At 38.8% G+C, this 27,554-nt stretch overlaps 1 protein-coding gene across 1 annotated transcript in view; it reads left to right on the top strand.

Moving 5' to 3' along the window:
- The window catches only part of LOC140155790 (TGF-beta receptor type-1-like), a 57,582-nt gene that overhangs the window by 9,569 nt on the left and 20,459 nt on the right, over window positions 1-27,554 (top strand). Inside the window, exons 2-3 of the mRNA XM_072178759.1 lie at window positions 7,855-8,142; window positions 11,168-11,329. Coding sequence (XP_072034860.1) covers window positions 7,855-8,142; window positions 11,168-11,329 — 450 coding nt within the window. The remainder of the gene's footprint in view (window positions 1-7,854; window positions 8,143-11,167; window positions 11,330-27,554) is intronic.

Raw genomic sequence — 27,554 nt, 5'->3', positions numbered from 1 at the left:
CAAATCGCGAAAGTCAAGTGACCGCGCCGCCCGAAAAAAACGTGTAGGACCTTTTTTTTTCTTATTTACCAGACAATGTTCAGCTCAGACTATGACCACTATCTCATATCTATGGCGCAAGAAAGACGAATCGAGAAAGTCCAGTGACCGCGCCGCAAAAAAAAAAAAGAAAAATTTCGGGCGGCGCGGTCACTGGACTTTTGCGGTCAATCTTTCTTGAGCAATCAGAGCCTGAGCAGTGGTAGTTGGTAACTGAGAAAAAAACAGGTCCTATTCGTCGGACTAGTTGAAGAGGGAAAATATCTTGGGGAGCTTTACAATGCAGAGAGTGTCATCAATTAGATTCAGAGGGCAAATGATATGTGGTAATGATTATTGACGCTCCTTTTAGAGATGTTAACTGGATTATGTATTCATGATGAAAGTTTTTTTCTTTCCAGTCACATATTACTCCTGATTCCAGAAAAATACAACGCTAATTTTTTTGGAATTGAAAAAAGTATGTGTTGTGATCAAGCAAAATCAGTCAGAACTAAGCAATCCTAGTTGTGAGATATGGGCCAAATAATGTGTGTAGGATGGAAAAATCAAAGTTGACTTTTTTGCAAAAATGGAGGGAAAAATTTTCTTCTTAAAGGCTTAATGTACGATTTCCTTCAAATTTTAAATTTGTCATTATATACTCAAAATGCTGAAATAATACTAGTAATAATGATCGGGAATGGTTTCTGTCCATTTTGAGCTGAAATAACGAGGTAACGTGAAAGAAACACTGCTTGTTATTTTGGCCGTTTAACACGCAGTTCTATGGGCGGACATAAAGTCATAATACATGTGTAAACATTACAAATATGCCAAAAAATCAGGTTTGAAAAAAATTAACCAAATTCATATTATAAGATCCTACATTATGACTTTAAATGTATTTTAGTTGTTCTAAATATGACTCAATTAAAGTACTCAAACTTTAAACTTGATTTTCTCAGATTCTTTCTTTTTGGGTGGGTGCGGCGTGCCGCACCCACCCTGTATTCTCTGACTATTGACCTACTTTTTCACATGCCGCAGTGTTGAGAAAATATTCGTGCGGTTATATCCCAAACACCCACAGAGGTGATAGTTTACGGCGAGTTTTGTAATTATTACTTGATTTTGATATGTAAGTAATACGATAAAGTCGTCATAGGCAGTAATATGTTTGTATTAAAAGAAATAACAAAAATAATTATTTAAGTAATAGAAATACTATTTGGAAATTGCAGCAAGATTTGCAGATGTTTTTATTTGAACAGTACCAGTTCACCAGTTTTGCTAGTTTTCCTAATCTTTGGGCTAAATTAATAGCATCGTGAAGGTCATATATATCATTTTATACTGACAGCTTCAGCATGTACTTGAATACAGCTTGTATGTTCAGTGTGTACATAGGCTATTTACTTTTCAAATCTTGTGACAAATAGTGTTTGCTGATGCTTGTATAAGGTATTATAGACAAATTATTAGAATGCATGTGCACCAGTAGAAATGGCCCAGGTTGAATAAAATAAATAAACATATGAATGAATATTTTATTCCCTGGATTATTTTTGTTGGGACAAAATAATGATAATAGTTTGACGCTTTGAAATACAGTTATGTTAATCATAATATAGTGAAAAAGTTAAAAAATAATATCGAAATATTGTAAAATCAAACATTTCCCCTCATAAGTTGCAATACAACATATTGAGGAAATTGATATGACAGATTTTTAAACTTTGATATGGAAAGATACCCCAGCCCTGTTGTCTCACCAGAGAAGATGAGCAGAAGTCTTTCTATCTGATGATAAAAAAACCCCTCTAGGTATGATTACGAAAATGTTTTAAATAACTATTATCTACAAAAGTTTTATAACCATGTTTTATATAAAATGTTAACATAAAACGTCTTGTGTTATGATGTGAAGGGTTAATATAAAAACAGGGAAAATCTGTTCCAACTGACCAGCAGAGAACAAAGGATAAGCAATAGATCAGATTAAAATCAGGAAAATATGACACAACCTCCAATGGGGAATAACAAACGATAAGCGTATAAAGTTAAACACTCTTTTAACTTTGTTTATACGTTGTGTGTTATTCCCCTATTGGAAATCGATGTTGTGTCATATTTTCCTGTTTTTAATTGTGAACTTGACTTACTCATTCTTTCATTTCTCTTGACAATTTTTCATTTGCCCACCCTATTCCTTTTAAAGGAATTTTTATTAAAATGTACCAGTATTCAAATTGTTGGCTCCCACACATTCATTGTATGTGGGGATTATGTTATCATCCAGATGGTTGCCTGCTTGTCTGGCTGTCATGTTATTTGCATTCATGAATATTAATGAGCTTATTTGCATATTTTGCCTACATTTTCATTAAATCACTCAGCAACTAAAAAGTATTGTGATAGTATACGCTGTATTTTTCTGGAATACTGAGTACCGGTATGTATTAAATTTGTTTTTATTTGCAAAGGTTTTGACAATAATGAATGATTTCTGATCATAATGAATGTCTTCTTTGTTATTGTTATTAAATTTAATGATAAATCCTGGTCAATGTAAAAAAAAAGAGTAGAAAAAAGTGTATTTTAGATACAAGTACTGTTTAAAAATCACAAATAAAAATGGGATTTGAAAAAATTTTATGAATGTAATTCAGTTGTGATATAGTACATGGTCAAGCTGCATATATGTAAAATTTGAGTTGTTTGTTTCATGATATCTATCTTCATTCTTCATTTATAATTCTTGCCCATACCGTCAAATTTTCATTTTACAAAGAACATTGATATCCCGGATTTATGAAAAGTGTCTCTCCATAGAAGCAGTCTACAATGTATGGTCTCTCAGCTCACAATTGATATAGAGACAAAACCACTCATCTTACCGTACCTCTTAAATGTATGTTATATTTTTCCCGAAAACATGCAATTTTGATCATGTTGGGTTGAGTGACTGATGTCTGTAGTGAGTCTGAAGTCTGCAACTTTGATGATAGAGACAGATGAAATTAACCATTTCCTTCCTCTGGTCGTCTTGCCTTTTTCATAATGTGTGCCCTGAATGATAGTGTTGCAAAAGAGTGTTCAGTGCTTCTTGCTTTATGGTGACTTTTGTACATCAGAAGAAACAAACTAATACTTTCAAATTAAACTCAATATGTATATAAGTTTTCATTAATAATATACACTACCATACTTACTAATTAGACCTCTCACCTAGGGATGGGAACATTAAACGCATGTACCATTAAACGCACACATGATCTGTTAAACATTTTGCAATTGCGGTAGATGTGTACATATGCAAGTCATTTTAAACCTTCAATTTTTCATTCTTCAATGCTAAACGACAGTTGAAAGTAAGGAAATCTGAAGACAACCTAGGCCTTAATAATTTACATGAAACTTGCTCAGAACATTCATATTTTAACAATAATACGTCATAATAATGCATAATATTTGACATGTTAGGGCCTTTGCAAATTTTACCTTATGTACAGCGCCATTGGTAGTATAACCTGTTCGAAATTCCTGTTTTGTGAGGTGCACTGCACCTATCGTATAATTGCGTATCGTATTTCAACTAACGCACGCAACACTGATGCGTTAAAAGTTCAAGAAAATACACAGAACAACCCATCCCTACACTGAACTAATTAAAGAGCTGTACATTTTGAAATTGGGGCCCCTTACCAAAAGTGCTTGAAATATTAATTTTAAATTTGAAAATCTTTAAAAAACAGAATAATTATGTATTTAGATTTAAATTTGAGAATCTTTTTACACATTAATTATGTATTTAGATCAGCTGAAGTGAAAGAAGTCATACATACAATGTAGGCCTACATGTATATATTTAAAGTCATTGTTTGTACACTCAGCCCCCGCTTTTAGTAAACATGGTAGAATTTGGAATATTAACATGAATAACTGATTTCTTATTAGCTACCTCAATGGTCAATGCACTGTACATGAACCTGCAACATGAAGCAAAATTGTATGTGCGCATGCTCCCATGCCTAGGGTTTGGTTGGACTGGTGCCAGCTAACACTATAGTTCATATAGCTGGTATTGTTACCAAAGGATGTTCTAATTGATAGCCTCATTCCCACATCATCCCCTTGAACATATCTATACTTGGCTTGTAAATAGACGGGACTAATACAACATCATGGATTCTGTGGCGGGTGTCCAGAAAGTGAAAACCTGGAGTGTAAAAATAGTAATAGGGGTGCTTGAAAAAATTCCTGTCCAAAAAAAGTGGAAGCAAGAAATGTGAATTATGTATATTGGTGCAAAAGCAGTCATCAGGTTGTGCTTGCATGCAACAGTGTACCTGTGGGTGGATGTGCCCCTTCATGTATGATGAATGTGAAATTTGGTTGAAAATGAAAGGCAATTGAAGCCATTATTTGAGTTGGAAAACTTTTTGAAAATTAAGGACTACATGTAAATATGCAGCCTTTAGTGTACCATTTTTACACTAGGGTAAAAAGTTTGAGCTATCTGCTGATTGGGGCCACATTTTTTGCTATCCAATCCATGCAAAAAGTGTTGTGCATAGTAGTGGCACCTATAGCCTGGGTAGATCTGTATCATATGCTTGTGGATGTTGACTTGTCCAAAAACCTTCAACCTTTGAGGCCTGGATGTGCAACTGCTCAACGGGTGCCTAGCTGAGTGCTTAAAATATGCCCATTTGTCATGTTTTTAGCATATACCTGAGCGGGAGGGGCTTTAGCCTCCAAAGCCACCCCTGGGCATATACCTGATACCCTCCCAAACAAACAAAAGGAATAAAGATTGATGAACAAAAAGCCCCCGAACAAGATATATTGAAACAACAGGAAAATTGAACCTATTGAGAAAAGAAATAGAAATGTGAATTTATTTTGTTATGAACAACAAAACTCCAGGAATACTTTTCTCAGAATCTCCTTTGGAAAATGAAATCATATTATAGTATCTTTTTACAAAAAGGGCATATAGCATGTTTGGAGTACATGTAGTAGATCTGGGTTAGTATGTGGATTCCCCACTATATTGCCTTAACCTTGGAGCCCCCTTTTAGATCCCTCTTTTGGGGTCACTGCCATGAATTAACCTCTCGTCATTGTACTTAGTATGTAGAACATATTATTGTTAAAGTACTGCATGTTTAGCAGCAGCATAATACCCCCTCCTGGTTTACTTGGCTGATTGCAGGGGAAGCCAGTTGGTAGATTCGTTAGGTTTGGAGATTTATGTTCCATTAAATGTATGCATTGTGATTGTAGGAGGCCGAAAAATTGTAATGTTTTGGTTCTCGTCCTCTCCTGCCTCTATTTCTGGGTTTTGTCAGATTTTTTTTACAGATTTTTCAAAAATTAAACTTATTAAAGAGTCTGGAATGCTTTAGGAAAACTTAATACATACATAAACAAGTTTATCTGCGAACAATTTGATCACTTCGAAGTGTTTTTGTGGTACTCTAAGGGGTTTATTTAATATTCAGAATCTCACATTTGAAAAGAAAATGAAACAGGACCTCCTCCTTTCCTGCAGCACTGTTGGAAAAGACCAAAAACTACTGACAATGCTAATTTAACAATTGGAAAAAATAAAACAGCAAAAAAAACAACACTCCCTCATCAATTAACGAAAATCCTTTGAACGAGAACCAAATCATTAATTTTATAAGGCCTTATTGAATGAATCCTGTGAGAGAAATGTATGATCCGGCCATCTAATATGTTGACTGGCTTTTATGTTATTTTCAAAAAATTGGTCCCAAAGTTTGAAAAGTAAAATAAACAAAGGAAATGAAGACTTAGTGTTTTTTTTTTCAAGGGGGTGAAAATAGGAGACTATAATCACTTTTCCGACTGGAAGTTTCCGTCTCATGTGGATAGTTTCCATCCTATTGCAACCAACCTTGGGTCATCACTGCATTATGGGAACTCTCATGTAGGGCCTACATGTAATAGTGGTGTTCAAGATCACATATGTCGGAGGTCAAAGGTTATTTGAGTTCAACTTGGAAACTAGGCTGAAAACAGGCGGTGGTGGAAGCGATATCGCCATTTTTGACGTCGCCATTGGATTAACACATAATCATGAAATCTTCACAAACAATTCTAAATTTGTTATGTGGTGTCAAAGCAAAATTATCTTACTCTAAAACCGTTGAAGTGCGACAAAGTACCCCACTGCAAGTATGTTAATTTTCCATTTGTAATTGCTAACCGTGTATTTGGAATGGGGCTGTCAGCCCTGTATCTTCGCCAGCCTCGTACGTCATGTGTTGCGTGTCCTATGCCGCCTGGCTGAAAATGAAAAATTTAGTATCATATGAACAGTTCAAATCCAATAGCAACCAAATTTAGGCCATAGCTGCATTATGGGAACTTTGATCTTCGGACAACCTATGTGGGACCACTGTCCCTTTTTTTTTTTACTTCTGCTTCTAAAAATAATGGTGAAAGCAGGTGGTTGCGAAAGCAGGCAAGACTTGTGGTTCGAGAACTGCCTTGTTTTAATTGATATTTGAGTGTACCAGTTTGTGTACATGTATGTGTACATGTATGTATGTTTTCATGAGTTCATCAAACAAACTAGTGACTACTTCACTGATCATCAAACAACTTATGAATTAGGAATAAAGATTTCTTCCTATGATAAATATACATTGCAACATTGATGATGAGGTGTAACTTAAAAACAGGATGAGTTGAGGGTAATGCCCTGACATACCCTACAAGTATGTAAAGGTGGAAAACGGTGGAATCATGGACCTTTCTCCTAGAAGATGATAGCAAAAGTTGGTTGACTAAGCAGTTCAATGATCAGGATTGTTTATTTCAAGTATTATTTATGTGACAGTGGTCACAGGTTCTGATAGCAAAATAATGGTTGCTAGGCAGGGACCTCACTTGTTACTTCTGCAACTACACTGTGCCAAGTTTTCTTGTAAAGCATTTTTGTGTCGATAACATCCCTGGTTTGAAATGAAAAATTAAGCAGCACATATATAGCAGAGATGCCACATCTCCCTGATTTGCCAGAAGGTTTGCGGAAAATGCATCAATCTCCCTGCCTCCTGGCAAACCTGAAAATCTTCTTCATTTAGGCCAATATTTTAATTAAAAAAATTAAAAACATGGGTGATACAAGTGAAATGACGTGCAGACCTAATGCATATAGGTGGACAATGTCATCACAATTTATTTGGTCCAATATTGTCCACACATAAATTGGATCTATCATCAGAAAAGTTGGGATTGGATATCACAGGGGTCCAAGTTAGAGACTAGCAGGAGAAGATTTATGTATTAATTATTATAAAATATGTCATATTTGAGAACCAGAGTAGCACTTGTTCAGTGCCTGTATGTGACCATGACAACTCCTCTCTGACATTACAAAATCCACCAGTCCTATACGCGCCTCGCTGCTCGGCGCTAACGCACCTCGCTGCGCGTCTCGGCACTACGCGCCTTGATCCCCACCGAGGAACTAGGGCTAGTTCTAAACCAGAGCAATTCTCATACAGCAAATTGTTTTGTTTTTTGTTTCATTTGTATGGTAGGCCTACAGAAGCTTTAAATGTTTTGACTATGGTGTCTATTTTTGGGCCGGGAAGTTTGAGAAGGACACAAGTGGGTGACCGGAAACACATTAATATTTTCATGCAGCATAATGATAGTTTTCTACATTGTTAGAAAATATGAGCAATGCTAAATTCATAAAAATAGTGAATCAATCCATCATGGTGATCTCATTTGCCAAATACAAACTGTTATTTATTATTTTGTATAATTGTTCTGTTTTGTTAATTACAGGTCTGAAATGCAATTGTAATGACAGCGCCAATGTGGCCTGTCGGAGCAACCAAACATGCACCATAACCACAGGTCATTGTGTGGCAACAAAAATGCGAGATGACATGTCGATGGAAGTAACCATCCTCAAGTGTGAAGACAACCCTCATGGACCTGAAGGACGTCCTTTTTCTTGTCAGAATACCAAGCCTGATCCGTACTTCATGTCCATGTGCTGTAGCGAAGACTTCTGCAATGGAAAGTTGGATTTTTCACTTGAACCTGTCCCGCCAACTACTCATCCACCTGGTAAGTATTGCTATATGATGATAACAATTCAATTTGATTTACAAAATGATATGTTGTAATCTGTAAAGCAAGAAAGACTGTAGTGCGTTGTCATTACTATGTACTTACAAGTTACTACTTTCTTGTCAAGATCTCAAACATGTTTTAAGCGCTATCAAATTTCATGCATTGTTGTCATCACAACTGTGTCATACATCACAAAGTCGATGACGACCTGATTTCAGCGTAAGATTAATTTACTTTACAGAAGTCCTGTAGATATAACTAGTTTCGTTTGTTAGCTGACGTCTTCCCTCCCTCGCTCCCTGTCTGTAGCGAAACCGGAAATGGGTCAGAATAACATGGAAAAATGAATGTTTTAAACAGTTATCTCAACAAAATAGTGACTTTTAATTACTTTCATCACCACATCCGTGGGACTTCATCAGAATTGTGACAGGAGCAGTAAAGCTAATCACACGACTCACTGGGAAACCCGGAGTGACAGAGTCATGTGACTTGATGACGGGAAAAAGGGACATTTATGCCTCATACTTGGTGGAAAAAAAGAATTAATTAACCCTAACCCTACCCGTGGTTTTTTGGCTATCGGAAGGGAAAGAAGGAACGAAAAAGGAGAGAAGAGGAAGAAGAAAGGCACGTGGCACCCCCGGGATTCGAACCTCGGTCCCCTCGCATGCCACACAGAAGATCCCCAGCATGTAGCTACACAGGTGACGTTGGCCCGCCAACGATTCCCTGGGTATATATGACTTGGTCTGATTAAGCGCCATCAAGTCCCGTGGAATGCATGCACGCAGAGCGGTTTTAATAGTGAGCTTTAGTGAGTCCTAGTTCTGTTAGGGTTAAGGAGGCATATAGGAAAAATATGCATGGTCACTAACCCTAACCCTAACCCTACCCGTGGTTTTTTGGCTATCGGAAGGAAAGAAGGAACGAAAAAGGAGAGAAGATGAAGAAGAAAGTCACTTAGCACCCCCGGGATTCGAACCTCGGACCCCTCGCATGCCACGCAGAAGATCCCCAGCATGTAGCTACACAGGTGACGTTGGCCCAGCCAACGATTCCCTGGGTATATATGACTTGGTCTGATTGCGTCATCAAGTCCCGTGGAATGCATGCACGCAGAGCGGTTTTAATAGTGAGCTTTCGTGAGTCCTAGTTCTGTTAAGGTTAAATAAAAAAATACTGCCCTCTATTGACTTCATTTAACCATTACATTGCATGAGCAGACCTGCTGCCGGTATGACCAAAAGTATGCTAAAAAGTGAGATTCACAGCGAGAAATGAGAGATTCTGTTTTCTCTCTAAGCCTACACAAAGGGAAATTCTCAGAAGAGAAAGAAATTTTACATTACTTGTCCAGACACCAGCATGTTCAACAGCTAGAAAAAAACTACCATAAATTTATGTAGGAAGGCTATTAGACACTGGCATCCAGACAGGAAAGCAATGAAAATATGGGGACAAAAACATTTTGACAATTGATATTAAGAAGGTTGTAAGTACATTGTTATTATTATGCATTTAGATTTCTTGCATTCAACTGACAATTTGGTTTGTTACCAAATTTGTAGTCATTAGCGAGTGTAAGAAGGCCCTATCTGCAATAGCAGTCTTGTATACATTTGGCAATGTCTGCATTCTATACTGTACAGTGTACATACTGTAAAAATATGACACCTGTCAGCCAATGCAGATATAGGGCCCCATCCCATATATTCACCGAATGTACTGGTCATGTTGAAAAATACATACATGTATGTAAGCTGTTGCAATGAACGAATAAGATTAGAAAAAACAGTGATGTTTGGTGCAACTTTAGTGAAACCAACTAGGTCATGCTGTATGGAGGTTTGTATTTGTAAGTATTATCATTGACTCATGCTCAGATGGACAATTGAAAAAGTAGTCCTGAGCATTCTGTATGATTCAACATTCTAAAATTCAATTCAATTCAAGAAAACACAAGGCATTTGATTTTCGTGCTTGATCTTTAACTGGCTAAACTTGGGAATTGAAGTGAATTGAAGTGTTTAACCTTTAGAATTCAAGTGAATTACCAATGTATGTTGTTTGTATGTTAACATACTGATTGGTAATTGTAAAGAGCTCTCTTTCCCACTCATCCAGTCTGGGTTTATGAAAAGAATTTTATCCAAACTGGTCATATTGTAAGTAATTAATGTATGCATAGATAGTGTTTGCAATTTTTCAAAGACTGTTGACTTGTTTTTTATTCATGTTCAGCTTTGGGTCACTGTTGCTATTCTTCATCTCATTTTATGACCATGCTGCTTCAAGCTGGGTTAAGAGCTCTGACTGAAATGCCAACAAACAGGAAGGTATCAGCAATACCTGCTCCTTCTTGGGTTGAAAATTCTGAAATTTGTTCATGTCATGATATCTAGGGCGATTATAATTCAATCCATTGTTTATACATCTGTACCAGGATTTCCCCATCCATCAGGAGACCAGTAAGTGGGTGTTTTCCTGCTTCAGCCCTGTATCAAGAAATAAGTGGGCTATGGGCAGACACCTGTAGCCAATGAGCTATACACCAATATGTATTAAAGTAGAATACATAAATCATGGGTTAACTGATTAGCTCGCTGTAGAATAAACATGAACAACCCATCTGTTCATATGAAGCAACATTATATTAATTGGTAATTTGAAATTTTAATATATTTGGAAGTCTGCTAAGAGAAATGAAGAGCTATCTGAAGACTGAATTTAAAAGACTTAACTAGTTTGCGTCTGATGTCCTGTCAACTACACCAAAAATGCCGTACTGCGCAGGTGAATAACCAATCACGTCGCGCCTTTACTCTAACGTTAGACGCAAACTAGTCTTTTTAATTCGGTTTTTGATAGTAATCTCCTATAAAAACATTGGCATTTTCAAGTGGTCCATGGTTCATGCAAAGTGTGTCCTGGTTAATAAAATAAAGGGTGGGGACATCTCCTTATATCCCAGCTCACGCTGCTTGCATTTTTTTCTTCATTTTGCTTTCTCATACAGCCATGTGTGCACAGCCACCTGTGCGAGGTCCATGCCCAAATGAAGTGAAACGTTGGTTTTATAACATCACTAAAAATAATTGTCAGCAGTTCGTATGGAGTGGTTGCAACGGAAATGAAAACAACTTCTACACTAGAGATGCGTGTCTTGACAAATGCTTTGGTAAGGCTCAGGATAAGTGTGTGTTTTCTTGCAGCAAATGCTACTCGTATTGTGTTTTATATTATCTGTACAATCTTCATTTTATTGAATTTTTTATCTACCGTATTGTTCCTAATAAGCGCCCATAGGCCGTGAGATTTCATGAAGGGTGGCGTTTATTAGGGATTAATTTTTTTTGTACATTTTTACAGTAAATGACCAAAATAACACCACCCATTTCAGTTTTAGAGGTGTCTGTTTGCAGGAGGAATGGCTTATCATCATGATGAGAAATGAATTTCCTATAATATTCAGTGAGACCTAGGAATGATCTTAAACATTCTTGTGATGAACATTTGCACTGATAAATTTTATTACTTTTTCAATTATTATTTTGGAAAATTTTGGAGGTTGACGTTTTGACGTTTAATAGATTTTGGGGGCTTATTAGGAACAATACGGTATTTGTAAATGGTTAGATCAATCATGTACAAAAAAGTTGGTATCCAAAATATTCATCAAATGAAACTTAATAATCAACTGAAAATGGTATGAAGGGAAAAATAGTGTTGTTTCTGATTGTTTCACCACATGCCTGACAAGCTTCATAAGTGAGCAAATGTTTGCAATCTATGGGTTGTGCTAATGATGCAAGTGTAAAATACATGCCCAAACCTTTGTAATGCTATTTTGATCCCCACGAGTAACAAACAATGGTGGTTTCCCATAGCATTACAATTACATAATGTGGCTATGTTAAGTATGATTTCTCCAGGTGTAATTTCTTTGAGTATCACCTATTATCTCTATGGGCTAACCAATGGTAAGTTAAAGTCCTTCCAATGTTAACATGATCAAAAGCTTTTGTCATCATTTACCAAGCAGGTTGTAAATCCATGTATCATTGAAGACATGTATCCATAGATGAGTCAAGATGTGCTGTCATGACCAAGCAGTGTGCTGGCAATTGGCCATTGTTCCTTGCCCAGCAGTATGCACACAGATTATCTTTTGCTTTAAAAACTTCCGCAAATCAGATATTGTGCAATTGAATAGTGATATAGGGGGTCATATAGAGAGCACTATTACCTCACCATAACAATATATAGTGGACCTGAGGTCCTATACCTTTTGTTTATAAACATTGTGGTCACCTGTGTATACTATAAAAGAGTATACAATTGTGGCATGTCACATGCAGTGTGAAAAGCAAGTCAATGCATCATCATGGTTTCATATACGACCCATCACATCGTGCTAGTCGAGTCACACCCCTCCTTCCCTCTGCCCACATGGTACTGGTGGGCATAGGTTGAAACATAAAAACCAAAATGGCGACTGGTACCATCCTCTTGGAAATCATATATGCACAAGCAAAATAAGCTAGCATCATCACCTTGTTTACACTTCGCTATTATAAAATGTATGTACCTGGTTTACTCTTTGTCATTATAAGCTGGCATCACCTGGTTTACTCTTTGCTATTATAACATGCATGATATGGAACAAAGAAACATTCAAACATTGCAAACTAGTGCACAAGATCAAATTAATGATGCTTAATCATTATTCTTAATACATGTATATCAACATACAGGGAAAGAAGAATCATGTATTATGGAAACATAACATGTACAGGCAGATAAACAAGAGAAAACTCCAGGCATACCGGCCTGTGCTGGGACTTGAACCACAGACCTCTCGCTTGCAGGGTTAGTGCTCTAACCACTGAGATACACAGACTGTCCCTGATAAACAGGACTCAAGTCTGGTATTTGTGGATATGAGCAGTCAGGGTAAACAGATTTCAATTTACAGTCCCATTTTAAAGCCATATTGTAACATTTTCATGAGAAATAGTCTTTTAATAGAATTGTATTTTTTGTTCATAAAATGTTAGTTTTCACTGTCAGATATGTGATACATGTCCTCAAACAGACGAGGCAATACAGAGAAAATTGCTATATAAATACCAGCGGATATGCCGCCAATGTGAACCACTCCTTTGAATTTGACTTGGTCGGTTCTTTCGATATGTTGTGACTGACCCGCACGCTATGTACGTACTGTGTACTAATAAATTCCATGTTAATAATTAAACAGCTTGTTCAGACGGTTTATTCAAAATCTTGGATTTTGACAAAACTACAGCACCTAAAGTCTTGATTTTTAAAGGGTGTCCTCCTCGGCAAATGTTACAATATGGCTTAACTGTAATGTCTGATGACCTTTCAGAGCATCATGGGAATCTGCATGGAGACTACATCTTTATGAAATAATTACTTTAAAGTCTCCAAACTGAAAGTTAAAAATAAAAAAACAAAAGCCACCTTTTTCACTTGATATTTTTAGACAACTTTCCTTGGTGTTCAAATACCAAGTGCTGCCTCCACAGAAGGTTTAAAAATAAAATGCTTCCATTTAGCCATTTCTTTATACAGCCCATTTTTGCAGTCAAACGTCTATTGTTTATTTTGAAGAAGAACATTAGATTTTATCAAGATGATATTTAGCTAAAAAGCAGCAGTGAAGTGAACCAACTTGTTTGTCATTTTACATCAATTTTTAATGTTTTTCTTTATGTCTGCTTCAATTTAAACCATTTTAAGTTACCAAATTGTATTTTATGGTCACTTCATTTGGTTCTACTTAAAAGTCTTCTTTATAGGTATCTGTGAAAATGTCCTTTTCCGAGGCACCAAATCCCAAATAAGTTTCCCTTCGCATACAACGAAGGATAATAGATATATCAAAACAAAATTTTTCTCACAAGTTCTATAAATAAAAGCTGTTGAAAAATGTCTACCTTCTACTTCTTCTCAATGCTGGATAAAGGCCAAGCAAGAAGGTTGAACTAAAAAAGGATGTAACCAAAATTTTAACTTGTGTATCATAAATGTATGATCATTTGAGCAAAGTCAGCTCAGTGTCAAACAAGAAATGTCTTTAAAAAAGACAATGCCACGGATGAAGATCATGTTGGCAAAAAATGAAGAAACACATGTTAACATGTTAGCTATGTATCCATTTTCTATTTTCCCACCCAATAATAGAGATGGCTACGCAAGACTCCCACAGTCCATGAATAAACATGGTGTGACAAACGCCAGCATTTCTGGTACTAAACAAAGACAACATGCCAACAGGCAGGTTACTGGATGCAGTAGACTCATGCAACATACACATCTAAAATGGCAAACTGATGTGATCATTCAATTGAAATTATGACTGTAGATATTGATACCAATACAATGCAGTGTCCAAAGTACACACACAAAATAAAACTCAAATTTGAAGTTTATTTTGTTGTTGGCAATATGAGAATTAAGAATGTCGCACCATGTAGGCAATTTTGAATACTATTAATAATGTGACAGGTATTTTATGTAAAGTAAAGAAATTTGTGGACTTTACACACACTCACACTCGGAAATCTGTGATAAGCATGTGTGACGAACAAGTACATGTATGATAAACAAGTTGATTACTATTGTTTTCTTCACAGAGAATAGATACAGTGCCAAACAAATGTTTATTTAGAAAAGATAAACCCGATGGTAGATTGGGTCAGAAAGCCAAATTTTGTCCTTGGTGAAGAAGAACGGTCTCAAACTGAACTAATTGCTTGTTTATGATTCAATAGATTTTGTTCAAATTGATGTTCTTTATAATAGAACTGACAGAAATTTACATCCAGTAATTGTGTATTTGAAGAATTGAACCATAAGTCGCAAGACATTTTTCTGTCATTAAAATATTTTAGATGTCAAACTGTTGCAAAACCCTTACATCGAACATTAGGTAGTACTTTTCAGATCGCCAACTATACCAGTCATAAAAAATAGAAAAGTATGCACCCATTATTCTTCGAACCAAAACAGGCTTCCCTCTAAATGAATACAAGATCGCAGGGTTTGATTTACTTTGAAAAATTTGCATAGCAATTTTTAGCGAAAACCTTATTTAGGCGATGTTCTTATAATATTAGCATATGTTTACATTGTAAAAAATTACTATACAAGCTGAAATTTGTGTAGCAGGTTGTCCAAAATGGAGCATTTTGCTCCACGACACCAGTTTTATCGAACCCTGCAAGATCGTTTCTTGGTTGAAAAGCCCATCTCTGTGTTTATATTGATACTTTTGTTAATAAAATGATTTTTTTTCTTTTATCCACCAGTGTGTTTTCCCCTGACAATTTTATACTAATGCTAAATTATGTTGACGTTGGTGAAATATGTTGATGTTAACATTGTGCACTGTAACAGCAGCACTACATTTTTGTACAGGAACATGTTTATTCAGAGAACATGAATAAGCAAACAAATGGGTATCTTTTCTCTTCAATAAAAATGATTCAATTAAGTACTGCGCATCAAATTAACAATTTTTGGATTCATGTACCTTAAAATCCTTGATTAATTGATTCTGGAATATTCCTACCAATATTTCATATACCATTTTTCCCCGTAGATTCTTGCCAAGATGTTGTGATAAGAGTTGTTGTCTGTGTGCGACCCTTTAATTATGTGCTGGGAGGGGCAAGGCAATTTTTAAGGTGTGAACGTGCATCAATTAATCAAAAAGTTGTGGAAGCATTCATCTCATCTTTTGAAGGCCATTAATGATTAAAATCCTTGTATTCGGGCATTATATACCGATACATTATATCCATGCAATTCCCCACATACATTACTTCTCAAGGTTTTTAATATCTTGACAGTAATAATATTATGTTGGATGCAACTATTCAAATGTTGCTAAATTTGGCTCACATTTAATCAATGGTGTGAATGACTGGCAGTGGTAGAAGAGTGAAAAGGTCTGGTAACTCTAATGCATCCACTTGATTCTGGCAACAGAATAATGATAATCTGTATCCTACCCAGTGGGTAGGCTCAAACAAATTCTGAGAATCTCTTCAGAGTCATGTAAGAATTCTTATTTCATCATTTCCTGTATGAAAGCAACATTTGTTGGAGACAGAAACCATGGAAACTATTCAAAATGTTGCTAAATTTGGCTCACCATTTGTCAATTGTTTAAAAACATAGTTGAATAGTGTCTGTAAATTTGAATGATTTGCTGCTTTTGGAGGTTGGTTCTCTTTGCCTGCAGATTGTGCCAAATTGCAGGGTACAATGGATGTGGGTTGAGCTCATGCATGTTGTCATTGCCCTTTATTACCGGTAATAATTACAGTTTCTGGCAGAGAAGAACGGCAGTTGTTTACATTTTGAGAGCGTGCTCAGTGTAAACACGGAAGTGGGTTCTGATTGGCTGAATCAATTGGCTGACAATCATAACAGACCGATAATCTGATTGTTCGATTATGCGTCAAAACGTTGGTCAGCGCATAGCGGCGCTCTTGAAGAGAACACCAAGTGCCGCATATGCCGCCCATTAACAGGGTGCTCTTATCAATCTAAGCAAAGGACTGCCATTCTTCTCTGAAACGAGAGTAGTGCTACAGCACGACAGGGATACACAGTGCGACAGCAGTTATAGACTTGGTATGGTATTTTGCATTTTTGCATATATCGAATATCTATTGATTGATGATGTTTAGTTAAGGCTCTAACAGGGTGGGTGGTTTAATATGGAGCATAATTTGTCCTACCTAATCCTAAATAAATTATTGACTGACCAATAATCTAGACATGTCTGCTTCCATCTTGTTACCATGACTACCACCATGTTACATCATTTAATAGTCTGCTAATCTTGCTAATGAGTACTTAATTGATATCATCATCAAATGCCCCACATAATGTCTATACAACATACTGTGCCCAAGTTCCAAAATAATTGTCCTTGACGCAATAATGGTAACTGATCTTTTTTTATTTATTTTTTTATCTTGCACCAAGAGTGAGAAAGGGAGGAGATCTGCTGATTTTTGCAACAGTTCAGCTTCTCACCCATATTTGCATAATTAATGAACTAATATAATGCTATTTATTTTTGCAAACATGCAAATTAGAGAGTGGGTAGACAATGTAATACATTAGAGCTCATTAGACACACTGACTAAATTTCAAGGCAAAAGTCTGCAAAATAAAAATAGCCTGAATTTATTTATGCATCAATTTTCACATGTTGGTTGTCCGAAGGAAAAGACCTTACAGCATCACAAGTTGTGCGGCAGTCAATCAGTCTGTATTGGTGTGTGTCAGTCCATCAACAATTATATAAGGCTTTTGCTAAAATTTGGTCTCACATGAACATTTGAAATCCTATTGCAATCATCATTATGTTTTGATGAATCCAAGTATGTGAAATTATTGGATCCACAACGGCACAACATAACACTAAATGAAATTGGATGCTTTACACCTAGCATTTATTGGTCATATCGAGATCAATAAATAATGGCTCAATTGATTCAATTTTAGATCAAACTAGTGCCATAGCTGCACTATGGGAACTTTCGTGTTATAGTGGTTTTCAGGTCCTACACCGAAGTCAAAGGTCATTTGAGGTCAACTTGTAAAATAGGCTGAAAATGGCATACAGTTTAAATCCATTTGCAACCATTATTATGTTTTGATGGATCCAAGTTGTGATAATATTGGATCCAAAACATAATAATGATAAAATTGATGCTTTACGCCCAATATTTATTGGTCTCGCTATGAGTTGTAAAATATTGGACTTGACTACGTCTCGTCCAATATTTTAAAACTCATAGCTCGACCAATAAATATGGGCTCAACCGATCCAATTTTATATCAAACTTGGGCCAAGCTGCATGTTGGATACTGGTGGTGTTCAAGGTCACATGGAGGTCAAAGGTTACTTGAGGTCAACCTGTAAAATAGGCTGAAAATGAAAAAAAAAGTCTCTAATGAATATTTGCTAAGCGTGGTGTTCACTTCCTATGTCTTTGGAGGACCTATTCAGGATTGCCATCCCTATTGTTTTACTGCTGTTAACAAAAGTGATCATAAAAGCAGTCGGTTGCGAAAGTAGGTAAGACTTTTGGTTCAAGAACCACCTCGTTTCCAGAAAATGCCTTGTATTCCGCATTAAATAATTAGGTAAATAAGTAAATTATTAAGTAAATGAATATCGTAAAACCATGGACTGTACAAGCATATAGAGTGCTTCTGATGAAAGCTACATTAATCCAGGTGCCATTATGGAGTTTGAGCAAATTAATTACAGATCCAAGCATGTACAAACAAGTCTATTGTATTGGCATATTTACACTTGTTTCGAATTAATTTAGCTTTCATAAAAAACACTATATTTTCTTGCTGAAGTCGTTAATGTAGGTTTGGTGGGGAAGCCGATGTTGAGGCATCCTGAGGATATGCCCAGCCCATTTCAAATGTCTCTGGCAAATAACATCGTTGATGGGGCTAGTGATGTTGAGATTCTGTCTGGTGGAAGTGTTGCGGATTTTGTCAAGTAGGGAAACTCCAAGCATTGCCCTAAGGCATCGCATTTCAAAAACATCCAGTGTGTGTCGATCAGTTTCACGTAACGCCAGGATCCTGACCCATAGGTGGCAATAGGGAGGATGAGCGTATGATAGATCCTTACTTTCAGCGATCTGGTGATGTCATGGTTAGACCAGATGGTATTTTTCAATCTACCAAATGCCCAGGCTGCCAACTTTGTGCAACATTTAATATCCTCTTCTACTGAGGGCACACTACTACCCAGAAAGACAAAGTTATTTACTTTGTCAATGGGCATTTGGTTCAACATGATATCTCTTGGATCGTTAGACATGATCTTGCATTTTCTTGGGTTAATTTTCATTCCCCAGCTGCTGCATGCTTTTTCCAATTCATTAGTGGAGATTTGCAGGTTCTCAAAGTCCATATCCATGAGTGTGGTGTAATCTGCATATCAGATGTTGTTAATGCACATGTCACCCACCTGCACACCTGAGCCTAGATTTTGGATGTCCTTCATGACAAACTCCAGATAGATTGAAGAGGTATGGTGAGAGAAGTCATCCCTGTCTAACACCAACTAGGACTTCAAACCAATCGGTGATCTTTCCATTTACCACAACTGAACATTTGGTTTGATCGTACATTTTTGCAATGAGGTTCACCAGTTTGGTGTTTACTCCTACTGATTGCAGACATTTCCAAAGGGCCTCCCTTTGGTGTCAAATGCTGCTTTGAAGTCTACAAAGTTCCAGTGTATTGGGATGCGTCTTTCTTTAGCCTTTTTAAAGATTTGGCGTACTGTAAGTAAACAACTAATTAAATAATAAGCAAATGAATAAATAAAGAAGTAAATGACTGGAAAATGTGGAATGCTTCAGGACAGAATAACCGATACCTTCGGTTTTACACATTACAATGGAGCTGAAGTGTGAGAAAATTTAGATTTGAACATTTTTCTCTCAAGGAAGGTGTAATCAAGGGAGTTGCATTATTTGTTGCTACACAACAAATTGTCACAGACTGAAGTGGTACAAGCACAATCATATTCATAGTTTTTCTGCCAGTTCATATACATTGCAATGGTATGCTATTAAAATACAATGTGCAATCCATGACTTTGAACCTTAGGTCACAGCAATGTTTGTTGCAAGCAGCTAGCCTACTAACTTATATTCCATGTTTAGAATGTTGTGCAAACTACTACTTTGATGTGTGTCATGAATTTGTGTGCACACGTACTACTCGCTGACATGAAAGTACTGCAATTCAGTTGAATACTATGTATGTTTTAAGTAATTTTCAATTTCTTCAAAAAAACTTGTCAATTGGAACTCTCAACCTGCTATTTTGATCACGTCAGCATTCAAACCATTGACATTCAAGGAGATTCAATCTAATTAATTCATTGATTCAAGTGGACCATTCCACCAGAAGATTCATGGAGAGAGCGGACTTCTTGTAGCCTCATGTGTAACTCATTGAGAACTGCTCCAAATCAGATTGGCACCCATAGGAGTTAGAGACAAGAAGATATGGCACAGTGGTACTCACCTCTGGTTCATGAAGTCCCAAATTCAGCCCCTGGCTTGTGGCAGCTTATTAGATGAATTTCATGGTAACACCTGTGGATAAAATCTGACTACTGCTTTCTGCTGTAATTTAGAACTGGGTAAATGAACCATGAGAGTAGGGGCTACCCAGTCCTTCGGAGGGGACATTTAGCCTTTGGTTCCATATACATGTAGATGGTATTTACACTTGGCAGATCCAATTTGTCTGCATTGTTTGTTCACAGGAAGCCCTTTAGATTAGCGTTGATAGGTTGATACCCATCTATGAAGGTGAAGCAGTATGATAGAAAGAAAGGAAAGTGTACCTTTCAGCACTTTTTGAATTAAAAACTTAAATATAGTCAATAATAGTTAGTCATCTCGGAGATCATAAAAACATTGGGCGTTATTGGCTAATAATAATTGCATGCAGAATGCAAACAGAAAGGTCTTCCAAGACTTAGAATCAAGTGGAGAAAAGACAGAACTTTCACCTCAAGACCATGCAGGAACTGTTTAGCTTTATAAGACATACAGCTTGGAAACTGATTGCATATCAGTCAGGCATCAGGAAAAGAAATACATGTTTGTTGCTTGTCTGTGAACTAGGTAGGTAGGTAGTGTGAACAAGCATATTATACTAAAAATAAAGTTTGTCAGGTCACACTATTTCACCTTTATTACTGACATGGAATTATAGTGGAAATGCTACTTTTTCCAATAATGTTGAACTCATCAGTATAATCTTAAGATTATATGCCTGTGTGAATAGGCTAGTATCAATGCTCAATAGATGCCCTCCAGGGAATAGCTTGATGACCTTTGTAACTCCAAGCATTTCGCTCCATGTATTGAGCATCATAAATCATAACATGCAACATTCAAACATATTTCAGTGACCGTACATACACCGTCAAATTTGCAGTCTTATGGTACATATAACCTGATTAGAATTGAAGTACTTTGACTTTGAACTTGGAAGTGAAGAATTTTCATTTTAGACTCCCAAAACATTTTGTAAATGGGGCCTAGTCCATAATTAATGTTGAATTGTTAAGGTCTGCAAAGGGATTTTCATCCGGTTTGATTTTCACAACTTCTGATGAAGGTGCAGAAGATGGGGTTTGATCAAACAATATTTTAAGACTGCAATATAATTATATAAAATTAAGTTCCCTGCATATCTATGTAGGGGCCTACATCTCATTGAAAATATTTCATTCAGTGAAATCTTTTATTGGGGTAAATAAACTGTGATTAGTGCAGTATCCACAGGGCCCCTATTAAAGTATGATATACAATACACAGAAATAAACTTACACTAGTTATTATATATACATAGGCCTCCTCGTTATAAACAACACTGTGTATTGTCACCAAAACATCAATGAAACTGAATTATGTATATGTTATCATTAACACTAGCCATGGCTTGTGATGTCATATAAGTAGTGATTTGCATACAATTTATGTTTTGCTATTAAAATAGCCACCACTTCCAAATCCATGAAAATCGAAACACTACATAATCTGTAAATAACTACCAAAGCAGGTGTACGCTGCATTTTAGGAAGACAGGTGGATTGAATCATTCTTCTCCTATACTGTAGATGCAGTATAAGTTAGGGGTGCATGGGCAGATATTTGAATCTGTCTCTCTCAAAGTAAGAACAGTATAATTATGTATACTTAAACATAGTTAAGGTAAAAGAATTTTAATTGGAAGGCAGAAGTGTCTGATAAATGTTTTGGTGATTGAGTGAAATTAGCCTCTTTTTTTTAAATTTGATTTGTTCGGGTTTTAACAACCCTGGATAACCCAAGAAAGCCTCTATTGTAGCTTATTTCCATTGGGGTCCATTTGAACACCGGGACCAGTTGGGAACAGTCAGGGGTTAACACCCTACTCTTTTCGAAACTGGCTGCGAGATACATGTACAGGTATGGCTCTCTGCACACAGGACCGACGGCTTAACTTCGGACGGAGTACTTTCATGATTCATTTACCCAATTCTAAATGAACCATGGGGAGAGCGGAACTCCGAATTTAATCTACAGAAGTTGCCAATTCATTTCAGACTTTTTCCCCCAAGTCAATTTCCCAGCAAATTGCCACCGCCTGGAATTGAACCCGGGACCTCATGCACTAAAGGCAAGTACTCTAACCATTGCGCTTACGCTCTCCCACGCCGACGCCATTTTTCACCCTGATGTGGCAGTGACGCCAGTGCATATGTCATTGGGTGCAGCTTCAAATCGCTAGCGCTAGCTCAATACGCTGGCAACATACACACACACTCACTTAAAGATGCCGCATAGATGCATGTGTGAAACGCATGCTACCTCAATGCGATTCTGAAGGGTAGTCCTGTTGCGATATAAAAGTAGGATCATATTGCAAGAGTATGAAGGTATCAAATGGATGGGGGGTCTCAACATTGGGTGGGAATGTGCATCTGGGACTCTCAAAAAAGTACCAGATTTTAAGCCACATTTTGCAAATAACAATGAAAAATTGGCACTTTTTCAAGAATTTTGAAAACAAAAAACCCTTTCTTAAACCAAATTTACATGAAATTGGTGGTCATCAATAAATAAAAATTGCTGAAAATGCACCCTGAATCTGCTGTATATCCCTGTACCCTCATTTCCATTAAGACGTCCAACATGCAAAGTCACTTAACAATGAGTTCAAATGGTTGCATGTTCAAATGCAGTGGCGAAAATCTCATCTGATTGTGAACTTCATTTTGTGGGGTTATAAACAACAACAAACAAACTCCAGGCTGGCCTGTTATTGGCACAGTTTCATCATCAGTGCTGCAATTTGTTGCCAAGATCTTAATTTCTTGGAATAGTATTTGTAGGTTGGTAACATTCACTGTTTACCAAGCAGAGTTGAATGCCCTTTGTATATCCAAAAAAATTGGTAGTTGTTAGCACACATTGCACTATTCCAGTTGAAATCCATACCCCCATTGAAGACATGACCTTAATCTCCCACACAGGGAGTGTGAATTTCAAATAGGGTTACCTTCTGCAGCTGATTCTGGTAGGATACCCACCATCTACAAGATGCTATGTGTCAGGACATTGATAGTGTTTCAGGATCTTTGGTTTGAAGGATTGGTTTCTTCTATTTCGATGAGATCTTGTGGGATTAGATTACAGTCTTTGCATATTGGTTTTCATAAATGGAGTCCAAAATAGTATACCTGTGGCATTTATTTATCAGTTAATTGATGTCTTTAAGCTATTTGTTTGTGCATGTAGTGCTTAACACACACTATGGGCACAACATATAATACAGGCAGAATGCCCAAAGTTTGTTGGGCATGTGGTAAAATAATCTGGATGTACACTTTTTTGCCCTCCATGAGCGACACACAAACATGTCACGAGTTCGGAATCTAGTTAGTGCAATATCTGCAGGGACTAAATCAATTTTGGCATTGAGCTGGTGAACTCGAAGAAGGTGCCCTCATTTTTCAGAGAATTGAGGAATATAATGAGAATGTAGCGTGCTGTTGCATCAAATACTAATCACATACATGTAGAATGTGATGAAAATGGTTCTGCTTTAAACAGATGTCCTGTGCATCTTGGAAGCCAAATGCTGATGTTAAAATTGTCTTCATCTTTTCCTTTTTTGCAATAACATAATATGTATGAACGTAACATCTTAATTTATGTCTCTTGTACAATGTAAGTGTCATCTTGAACTTTGCAAAACTAACTAAATTTCTAAAGCAGAGAAGAGCAAACATTTGTCTGAATACTTTAAGTTCTACCACCCCTGGATATGTAATGAGTGTCCCAATATTCTGTAGTTCAGTGTATAACATCATTGATCAGCTAAGCATCTATGTTCCAAGTAGAATCTAGGTCACGAACACAATGTGGTCTCAGAAGACATGCAAGTGTCTACATGCAAGTGTCTATGCAATATCCCTCATAGCAAGGGTAATGCAAGAATTAACGAATAATCAATTACTGTAGGATCATTTTCAAATAAAGAAATGTATATTGCGGGAAATGTTATTATCTTTGTGGGAAATCGATTTGCTTTTTTATAAAACATATGCATGTGTGTGTCTGATAAAATGTTACATTGTTCTCAAAGGTGTATTTTAAAACTGGTCAACAACACTCTAGATGTTGACAATGTCCTGACTCAGTACACCGGTCGATCTTACCGTTCCGATGTTGATTAAGATACTTCTTGCATCGATCCCGAGATGCGGAAAAAACCAATAGTCATTTTGTCCCACATAAATGAATAAATAACAAAACCCCGATCCCCGGTGGACTCACCCAAAAGGTGACGCCACACCATATGATCGCCTTATCCTCCTTGGTCTCCGACTGACACAGACGTGCCTACCGATTGTTCATAGCACTGTGTATCAATTTCTCGACCAAGGCGAGATATACGGTTGTAGTTTCACACCTTAGGTAAAACCAAACCGGTATTGTTCGGCTGAGGATAGTTTTGACGGCATTTTCTGGCGAAAAAGTGACAAAAACGATCCAAAACTTAGCTACATATCGTGCCTCCGTTTGTATACGGGACACACGAGCAATTCAAAATGGCCGCTCGTTGACGCCATTCATTTTGTTTCCCACGTAAAACAACCATTGCAGCCTGTAAGTTACAATAGATGTTTGTACATACACATTGTATTTCATGTACGGTAGGTTATTGTTGCTATGTTAGGGTGATTACTCTATCGTTATGTCTTCATTACCGTCCCATAAAGACGAGTTAATCAGATATTCATACGGTGGGGATTGGTAGGGACCCGTCTGACATTTTAGTAATAAAGTTAGCCAGTCCTTACTTTACCACTAACGTTAGCGACCAGCCTCCGTGCTCAGGTTTGCTTACTGGGCTTGAGTCGCGTGTTGGGGGGTAGTGCCCCTCCCTTTTCTCCTCGCTTCGCCTCGGCCCTGTCGGGCTTGCCCTTCCCTGGTGACGGAGCGGGACCCACACCCGCTCTGTTTCACCCACAGGGAGTGCTCACGATCTTCTAGATGTCTTTCTTTTGCTTAGGACTCTCCGAGTTCCAGCTTGACGATTGGGATAGGCTCCGTCATCGCCATAAGACGAAGAAGAAATCTACCAAGGGCACTGGTAAGGTCGACACGGTGGATTCTGCTGTGACAGCCCCTATGGGTCATGGCAGGTCTGCTTAAGGGGCTCCGGTCCCCGGACAAGCAGGCGGTTCCTTCGGGACTGCTAGCGAGTCCAAAGGCTCAGCAGCCAGCGAAAGCACTGACTATACGTCGGAGCAAAGTAGCAGGCAGCAGAGCGGTAACCACCAGCGAAAACCCTAGCGGGTTTTGCAGCAGGAGGATACCAGTCGACACGGTAGATTCTGCTGTGACAGCCCCTATGGGTCATGGCAGGTCTGCTTAAGGGGCTCCGGTCCCCGGACAAGCAGGCGGTTCCTTCGGGACTGCTAAGCGCGTCCAAAGGCTCAGCAGCCAGCGAAAGCACTGACTATACGTCGGAGCAAAGTAGCAGGCAGCAGAGCGGTAACCACCAGCTTAAAACCCTAGCGGGTTTTGTAGCAGGAGGATACCAGTCCTCTAGCGAAAATCCTCACGGGTTTTTAGCAGGAGGACACCCGTCTGTCGCAGGCATATCTACGGGCTCAAACAGCCACAGTAGTAGCCAGCGACGGGCAGCATGCAAGGGTGCCCCGGGCTTGCCTGGGTTGAACCCTAGCATGCATGGGTTCAGCAGAGACGATACCGCGGCTAACGCTGTGGGTGTAGTCTTAGCAGAACCAACTGGGGTTGTCACACGGCAGCGCTCCATGGCGGGACCGCCGAGTGATACCCTGGGCCCTAGAATAGCTGCTGGCTGTCCACAGGGACTGGCTGGCGATTATTCAGGGGTTGGGCTCGCAGTCTCTCACGGGACAGCGACCCAGGTGCATTCGGTGGCAGCTACAAAGACGAGCTACGGCTTGACTTCAGTGGTAGCCGCTATGCACCCGCCCATAGCTGCCGTGAGTGGTCCGCCACACACAGCGACCTTGGGCGAAGCTCTAGAGGGTACAGTAAGTAGCTTGAACAGCCTAGCTGATCAACAACCCACTTATGTCCTCGAGAGCCAGCGGAGCGTGGGTGATCCATTACCGTCAATGGGTCAATTACCCTCTCTTGATCGATCACTGTCAAATCAACAGGGCATAGCTCCATTGATTGACGCTGCCTATTCAGGTGGCGAGGTGATTGATCGGGGTATGCACGCTCAGCTACCCGTGGTACTAGGCAAGCTCCCTCTAGCCAAGGGACAGCCGGTATAGCGGGTACCCATACACACGGGCTTGATCCCTTGCGGGGAACGCAGTGAGGCATGGGTACAGTGGTACCCAGCCGGAGCCCTCACGGGCACCTACGCTGGAACCACGCATACAGCGGTACACAACCGGGAACCCTCACGGGTACCCATGCTAGTACCGCGCCGGTACCACGCCAGCACACAGCTTGATCCCCCAAACAGGGAACGCAGTGTGGCGAGGGTACAGCGGTCCACAGTTGGGAACCCTCACGGGTACCCACGCTGATACCGCACCGGTACCGCAGCACCGCTTTAGTCGCCACAGTCTCTGTGGCAACAAGGGGGAGGCGGTGCTGGTACTGCAGTACCATGGGGTTACCCTGGTGGCGGATCCTTTCAGGGTCAGCTGCCGGCTGGGTATGCCCGTGGTACCCGCCGCAGGGTGTTTCTTCCACGGCCTAGCACCGTGGCAAGTGTCGCCAGCGATGGCCACGCAGTACCAACATCAGCTGTTGACCAGGCCAGCCGGCATGGGGCTAACCCAGATCTTGATCAGGGTAGGCCCGTGCTGCTAAGCGCTAGGACGACGGCTGCGAGAGCATGCGGACCCAGTGGTGCCATGGCGGATACCTCAGGGTCTTGCGGGAGTACTCCCTCTTCTGCTGGCAGGTAGTCGGCGAGCCACACAGTGGTTATGCCTTCTTACCCGCTTTCAGATGCCCGTCCTCAGTTACCGCTATCATCGGAGCATGATACGGATACTGTGGGCGAGGAAAGGAGTCGGAAGCTGAGTCCGGTAGTGACATCACTACAATCTCCTTCCCCGCTGCCCTTGAGGGGAGCAACAGCACTGATCTTCCTCCGGACACCCCTAAGGGGGAGTCCATAGAGGAGGACCAGGGGATCCTTTCAGTAGGATGCTCAGCTGCTGCTTCCTCACAGGGGACGCCTGCACTCTCATTCCCGGCAAACCTCACGGGTAGATATCGTGGGCT

This window comes from Amphiura filiformis, chromosome 6 (genome assembly GCF_039555335.1).
Source record: "Amphiura filiformis chromosome 6, Afil_fr2py, whole genome shotgun sequence".
In the NCBI taxonomy this organism is placed as follows: domain Eukaryota; kingdom Metazoa; phylum Echinodermata; class Ophiuroidea; order Amphilepidida; family Amphiuridae; genus Amphiura; species Amphiura filiformis.
The sequence above is the reverse complement of the archived record's forward strand: the minus strand, read 5'-3'. Positions and strand labels throughout refer to the sequence as shown.